This window comes from Scylla paramamosain, chromosome 18 (genome assembly GCF_035594125.1).
Source record: "Scylla paramamosain isolate STU-SP2022 chromosome 18, ASM3559412v1, whole genome shotgun sequence".
Classification (NCBI taxonomy): domain Eukaryota; kingdom Metazoa; phylum Arthropoda; class Malacostraca; order Decapoda; family Portunidae; genus Scylla; species Scylla paramamosain.
This window is the reverse complement of record NC_087168.1, coordinates 14,242,150-14,249,649: the sequence shown is the minus strand read 5'-3', so window position 1 is coordinate 14,249,649 and position 7,500 is coordinate 14,242,150. Positions and strand designations below refer to the sequence as shown.

The 7,500-nt window shown below is 35.7% G+C and overlaps 1 protein-coding gene across 2 annotated transcripts in view; it reads right to left on the bottom strand.

Moving 5' to 3' along the window:
- The window catches only part of LOC135109135 (myotrophin-like), a 199,402-nt gene that overhangs the window by 99,478 nt on the left and 92,424 nt on the right, over positions 1-7,500 (bottom strand). Inside the window, exon 3 of one of the 2 annotated variants that reach the window (XM_064020225.1) lies at positions 6,969-7,008. In XM_064020225.1, coding sequence (XP_063876295.1) covers positions 6,969-6,982 — 14 coding nt within the window. In that variant the 5' untranslated portion in view covers positions 6,983-7,008. Of the gene's footprint in view, positions 1-6,968; positions 7,009-7,500 lie in introns of those variants that run through there. The other variant, XM_064020223.1, reaches the window with a different exon arrangement.

Sequence of the window (7,500 nt, the reverse complement as noted above, 5' to 3'; positions counted from 1 at the left end):
TTATACGCTGTAATTGATTCCTTGTTTTGGGCGGCAACGAAAAAAAGAGAGAGAGAAGAACACTGTTAGGACTCATTTTTCATCCTGTTTGCGTGTCCTACCATGGTCGCTTCTCTCTCTATTATCTTCCCGGGTCTTATTTAGTACCTTTTAGCTCTTATTTATGGTTCCCGGGACGTGGGGATTCAGAATACACGTCCCTTCGTCTCTGGAGTGTCGTAAAAGGCGACTAAGAGGGACAAACGAGCGCAGCGAGGAACTGACCGCCTCATCAGGGAAGACTTATATATTCTCACGAAGCCAGAAGGGAGATCGCTGTGAAGGAAGACCCTGTGTTCATTCCTCGGGCTTTTTATGGTTTGGTGTTTGGGTCTTTACTTTTTTCTTTGGGTTTTGATGGGTTTTCATACTGTTTGACTATTTTCTTTACTTTTATTTATTTATTTTTTTTTATTTTCAAGGGAGATTGCTGTGAAGGAAGGCCACGTGTTCATTCCTCTGGCTTTTTATGGGTCTGGTGTTTGGGTCTTTACTTTTTTTTTTTTCTGTGGGTTTGGATAGATTTTGATTTGTTTAATTTAGTTTATCTTATTTTTTTTATTATTATCATTTTTTTTTTTTTTTTTATATATAGGACTTTCTACTTTTGAAGGGAGAAGGGTTGTGAAGGCCTGTGTTCATTCTTCGGGGTTGTTTATGTGTTTGGTGTTTGGGTCTTTATTTTTCTCTGTGTTCTGGTGGGGTCTTAATGATCATTTTTTTTTTTTCGTTTTTTTATCTATTTATTTATTTATTTTTATTTATTTATTTTTTTAATACGACTCTACTTTCGCAGGGAGACCGCAGTGAAGGAAGGCGCGAGTGTTAGTTCTTCTCGATTTTTACGGGTTTAATATTCAGGTCTGTTTCTCTCTCTCTTTCTCTCTCTCTCTCTCTCTCTCTCCTCTCTCTCTCTCTCTCTCTCTCTCTCTCTCTCTCTCTCTCTCTCTCTCTCTCTCTCTCTCTCTTGGTTTTGATGCGCTTCGATAGTTTTACTTTTTTTTTCCCCATTTTTATAGGACTTTCCACTTTGGTTTTTACTGTTTTGATATTTGGAATTTTATGTTTCTACTTTGTTCTACTAGCGAATGGTTTAGTCTTTTTTTTTTTCGTGACAAGAACTTTACAGTTTTCTGGTGTTACAAACTTTGGTATTTGGGCTCTGATGTTTATAATTCGACTGTTCTTATGACAAAAGTTTTATATACATTTTTATTTATTTATTTTTTTCTGACCGTTTTATTTAAGATTTTGAGATTTATAGTCTCGTCTGTAGCAAGGAAAACTATATGCGTAAGAAGATACAGGTTTGCTTTATTTGAGCTGAAGGTGGATGGTTGTTTAATGTTAACTATGTATGGTTCGCGTCGCCTTTCGCTCACTGGCTGGGTTGAAATTGCACCTAGGTATATTTTTCACTTATATTCCCAGCTTTTTAAAAACTTTTGCAGATGCGTGATTTTCAAATATTATTAGTTCATTATTTTTACTCTCTTCCTTTTAAAATGTAATAATTCGGTAACACGTGATAACCACTGAGAAATAGTGAACATTTTTATCTTCATCACAATCATTATAATCATCTTCAATCTTTACTGTTATAGTCATTGTCACTTATCATCAAGTAAATAACAAGAGGTGTAAATATAATTGCAAAACGTGATAACACAGAAATGTGTAGAGAAGCATATAAAGAATATATTACAAGGAATTTTTTGTACAAAGTTAAATTTTTTTTGTACAAAGTTAAACATTTTTTGTACAAAGTTTAAAAATGTTTTTTCTACAAAGTTAATATTTTTTTTTGTACAAAGTTTGTAATAGTAAATGTCGGTCAACTGGATTCTTTTAAAAGTCATGTGTCATTACTACCACTACTACCTCTACTACTACTACTACTACTACTACTACTACTACTACTACTGCCCCACGTTGTCGTCCTCCTCTTCCTAGACTACTACTACTACTACTACTACTACTACTATTACTACTACTACTACTACTACGACTACTACTACTACTACTACTACTACGACTACTACTACTACTACTCCTGCCCCTCGTTGTCGTCCTCCTCTTCTTCCTACACTACTACTACTACTACTACTACTACTACTACTACTACTACTACTATTACTACTACTTTCCCTCCTCCTCCTCCTCCTCCTCCTCCTCCTCCTCCTCCTCCTCCTACTACTACTACTACTACTACCACTACTGCTCCAACTACTACTACTACTACCCCTTGTCCTCCTCCTCCTCCAACTACTACTACCACCTTTATCACCACCACCACCACCACCACAACTACCACTACTACTACTTTCCTCGGCCAATCTAATCTCCTCCGTCAGTTCCCTACACGGGTAATACAAGGGCAGTGGAATCTAGCTATGTTTCTCCCTCATTACGTGTTCCCTCCTGGAATGCACACCTGATTTACTCCCCCGACGTTTTACAGAGCGAGCCGCGACGAACACCCAAAGAACGTGCATGTGTGAGGCCAATAGGAAGGTCTCGTAATGGCCAGGGCTGTGTGCAAGATTCCTGTAACCTAACCTAACCTAACATAACCTAACCTAACTTAACCTAACTTAACCTAATCTAACCTAACCTAACCTAACTTAACCTAACCTAACCCAACTTAACCTAACTTAACCTAACCTAACGTAACCTAACCTAACTTAACCTAACCTAACTTAACCTAACTTAACCTAACCTAACTTTACCTAACCTAACTAAACTAACCTAACCTAACCTAACAACCTAACCTAACTTAACCTAACCTATAAGTTCATGATTCCCTGTACTGAGGATTTTGTGACCACCGTGTTATTTCAATGGTGTTCTTTCGTCTTGTCTTACGTCCTGCTCCTCCTCATTCTTCTTTTTTCTTCCTCCTTTCATTGTTCTTTTCCGTTCTTCTTTCCTCTTTCACGTTCTTCCTTCTGTTTCTTTTTTTTGTTTGGTCCTCGTATTTCTTTCTTCTTTTGTTTCTTTCTTTCTCCGTCTTCTTATTTTTTTTTTTTTTGTTTCTTCTTTTCCTGCGCTTCTTATTTTTCCTCTCCCTTTTTTCTCCTTTTTTCTCTTCTTCTCTTCTCCTTTCTTATTCTTCCTCGCCCTTCTTTCCTTTTTTATGGCCTTTCCTCTGTTTCTTCGTCGTCCCACTTCTCTCTTCTTATGTTTCTTTCTTTCATTCTTCCTCCGTCTTCTTCATCTTCCGTTTCTTCCCTTCTTTTACTTCCTACTTCTTCTCTTCCCTCTTTTTTTTCTTTTCATTCCTTTCCTTCTTTCTTCTTTCTTTCTTTTTCTTCTTCCTCTTCTCCTCCTATTCTTTCCTGCTCCTCCTCCTCCTCTGGGAGCACCGTATTATCTCAATGGTGTTCTTTCGACTGGCTGGGAGGTTGTTTGGACAGTCCTGCGTCCCGTAGTAAGGGGCGGTGGTTCCCTCGGTATACACTTGTTTGTCAAAGTGGAGGCGAGGAAACGAGAAAGAAAGAAGCGAGAGAAAATCGAGGTACTGTATCGCGGTCAGGAAAAAAGTTAGCATGATTTTTCTTCGTTGAACAATAAAGTTTTTTTTATTATTTTTTTTATGTATGTAAGAGGGAAAGGCAACAAAACTGACAGTAATTAAAAGAAAGGTGCATTGAAACTATCATTCGCTAAACAAAAAGTACAATGAAACTACCATACCCTAAACAAAGAAGATGCACTGAATCTACCATTACCGTAATAAAAGATCCACTGAAGATCCCATTCCCTAAAGAAAAGTTCTATCCACTAAGGTGCCATTACCCCCAACAAAAGGCCTAATGAAAGTACCAGTGCCTAAATAAATAAATAAATAAAAGTCTAAAGTCAGTCCCTAAATAAGAAAAAAAAAAAAAATAAATAAAAATAAATAAATAAATAAGTGCCCCCCCCCCAAAAAAAAAAAAAATACACTTTTCATACTTGAGATCAAAGTTTTGCAAGGTATTACGTATTCAGTTTAGGTAATTGTAGAAGTCAAAATGTTACGGTTTGAGAAGTTAGTGTATTAAGAACACCTTCGCCAATACGCCTTCCCTTCACGGCCGCAGTCTTGATGAATGGAATAGAGTGAACTGGTGTTAGTCATCAGGAACCGACTACCACTAACTAACACCATAGATGTTTTGCCAGGAATGTCCACTTTTCTCCCGACAACAAAAGAAGTGCCTCTGCCGCAGCCTTCCTTTCCCAGCGCCCCCACTCCACACTCCACTTGATCTTTTTAAACACAGTGCATGAAACAAAATAAGCACGGATGAAGCGTGGATAAGTATATGTCGAAATAACCAAAAAAAACGTATAAATGTATGAGTAGCTAAATAACTGCATGTAAAGAGGATAAATGTATAAATAACAAAACTAATAAAAAACTACTGAAGTGTCGATATAAATGTAAACAGTGAAATAAGGGAACGTTAGGCACATATAAGGATAAATAACGAAATAACTGAATTTGAAGATTGACTAAGTGTGTAAACAGCAAAAAGTAAGTAATATCAAAGCATGGATAAATGTGCAAATAACAAAATAATGACCTTGAAGTGCAGAAAATGCGTAAATAACAAAATATCTGAATTTGCAGAGAGAATAAATGTGAATATATCAAAAGGAATGAATATGAAAGTGTGAGTTAATATGGAAATAACAAAATACATGGAATAAATGAGTAAATAACGAAATAACCAAACCAGAAGCATACAGTCGTAAATAACATATAAAAGCATATATAACTGATTGATTGATTTAAAAAGAAAATGGGCCTCAACATCACGGTCATATGGCGACGCTAGAAAATTTCCAAACCAACTAAAATGGAAGGTTAAAATAGCGAGTAATAACGAAATTGTGGTAGAGTAAAAAAAAAAAAAAAAAACAAGTAAAAATCATTGAAAAATGCCAAGATACAAAAGAAAATGGGACTGATCAACGAAAAGTGAAGAGGTACAAATTAAGAAGGACTGAAATGCATTGATTTTAAAACCATTCACTACTATTCCGCACAGATTTCCTCAATCACTATCCACTGAGACAAATTTCTTATCCTACAACCACTTCCAAATATTGTAAATCACAGAAACAGCAAAATTAATTATCTTTTTACCCTCCCCTTCTTTCCTGTACATGTTTATAATGGTCCCATACATTGCTTTTAGTGTTATGAATTGTTGCATATCACAATGAAAAGGTTACGTGAAAATATATGTGCATAATAGTGTCAATTTCATCAAGTGTACTGAGGTGCGCAAAACAGGATGACAATTAGACTGATTGCATTATTCTCACTGTGGATTCTGCCGACGCAATACAGCTACGTACATCAACCTACGTACGTTCTTATGAAAGTCATCACATCCATGCAGTGCTACAGTTCACTGATTGGATGGGAGTGACATTTGAATTCCGATGCTGATATTTAGATGTGAAGTTTCCTGGACAGCTAAGGTCGTTACTGTTGTTGTTGTTGTTGTTGTTGTTGTTGTTGTTGGGGAAAAATAAAATAAAGTAAATATATAAAGAGTTGGGTGAAAAGAAAGAATTTAAGAATAGCGCAATGAACGATAAAGTTTAGTCATGAAAAGGAGGAATTTAAGAAGAGAATAATGAAAGATGATATTTAGTCATGAAAGGAAGGAAATAGGGAAGAAGAGTGGAATGAAAGGTGAAGTTTGGCCATAAAAGGAGAAATTTATGAAGAATGGTGCAGTGGAAGATGAAATTTAATCAAGAAAATAAACATGAGGAGCTTGCTAGTTTTTTTTTCCCTCTTAATATTTCTGTTTCACTTTATATTCTTATTTTCGGTCTTTTTTTTTTCGTGTTCCTTATCGCTGTTATTGATTACGTCACATTTATTTACTTAGATTTATTCACTTACCACTTCTAATCACTTTACTCAACGCTTCACAACTAAGACACACTTGTGGTCGGAAATAATTAACTCGCCGCACTCACTTTCAATTGTTTTGCGTGTATCCCCAATCCTGCTCCTGCTTCCTCTGAGCCATTAACAACCTCTCTTCTAAGCCACACAACTGACGGACTCTCAGCAGATCACAGGCCGTGCGATTAAAGGAAAACGTTGAAAATTGCGGAGTGGATGTGGTTGGTTAATCGTGCCCTGACTGTGACTGCGCACTAAGGAGAGTATTTCTTTTAGCTCTGCTTTTGCGTAACCGTTTTGTATTGTAATTTAAGAGTAATTTGACTTTATATTCATTAGTTTTTTCCTTTCTTTTAACAATGGTTGTATATATTTTTTCTTTCTTGTAAGTCTTTATATGGTCGTTGTTGTGCAGGCAATTAGAGTTTTTAATTCTATGGCTCCTACTTAGTTTAACAAAATAGTCACGTGCAAATTTAAAATACAAAATCTAAAATACAATTAGAATATTTTTTCTTGGTGGTTGATTTATCGAATAATGACTGTGACTGTGCACTAAATATTCCATTTCCCCTGATTTTCGTGACCGTCTTGTACTGCCTAGTTTAAATGTGGTTTTACTACCCTGAAGTTGATTTTTTTTCTCTCTCTCTTTCCATTAATGGTTTGCATATGATTTTTTTTTTCTTTTTGCCAGTCTCACATGGCCGTGTTGTTCCGTTGCCAATTAAATTTTTAACTGCTATGTCTTCTTCTTAGTTTTCTTTAAAGATAATTTCGTGCCAATTTAGATTATGATTCTGAAAGATAAATATCGAAAGACATCAAAGGAGGTTATCTTGACTGGAGTTTCTTTTCTTTTATTCCGTGCATGTAGTTCAAGTTTTCCTTGCATATAAAGCTGTCTAGCGTTCTTAACACAATATCACTAGCAATCAAAGAGATCAATCAATAACTTCAACAATCCTTCCCTTAATGTTCGATACAATTAACATAAGAGCCTGCACTTTACCTGAGAGAAGACATGAGGATCAACACACCTCGCCAATCGCCTGGAAACGATTAAAAAGAACCACATAAAAGTTTTCTTCTCAAATGTCCACATAACAAGGAACACAATTCAGTAATGATAGTAATAACTCCATATTGAAAGTGAATGATAATGATGAAATGAAACAAAATAAACAGATACGTTATGTACTTCTTAGGTACGTCATTGTATACTCGGTGTTCAGAAGGCAATAATAAACGAAAGTATAAATAACAATAGCAGCAGTAACAACAACAACAACAACAACAACAACAAAAACAACAAAATTACGAAAAAAATCATATTACGAAAAAAAAACATTACAAAAAAAACTTTACAACAACTACTACTACTACTACTACTACAACTACTACTGAACTACCACCACAACTACTACTACAACTAATTTCTACCATAACCAAAAGCAAAGAGCATAATTGAAAAAAAAAATGCTGCATTTCTCACCACCACTATCACCATCATTACCACCACCACCACCACCACCACCACCACC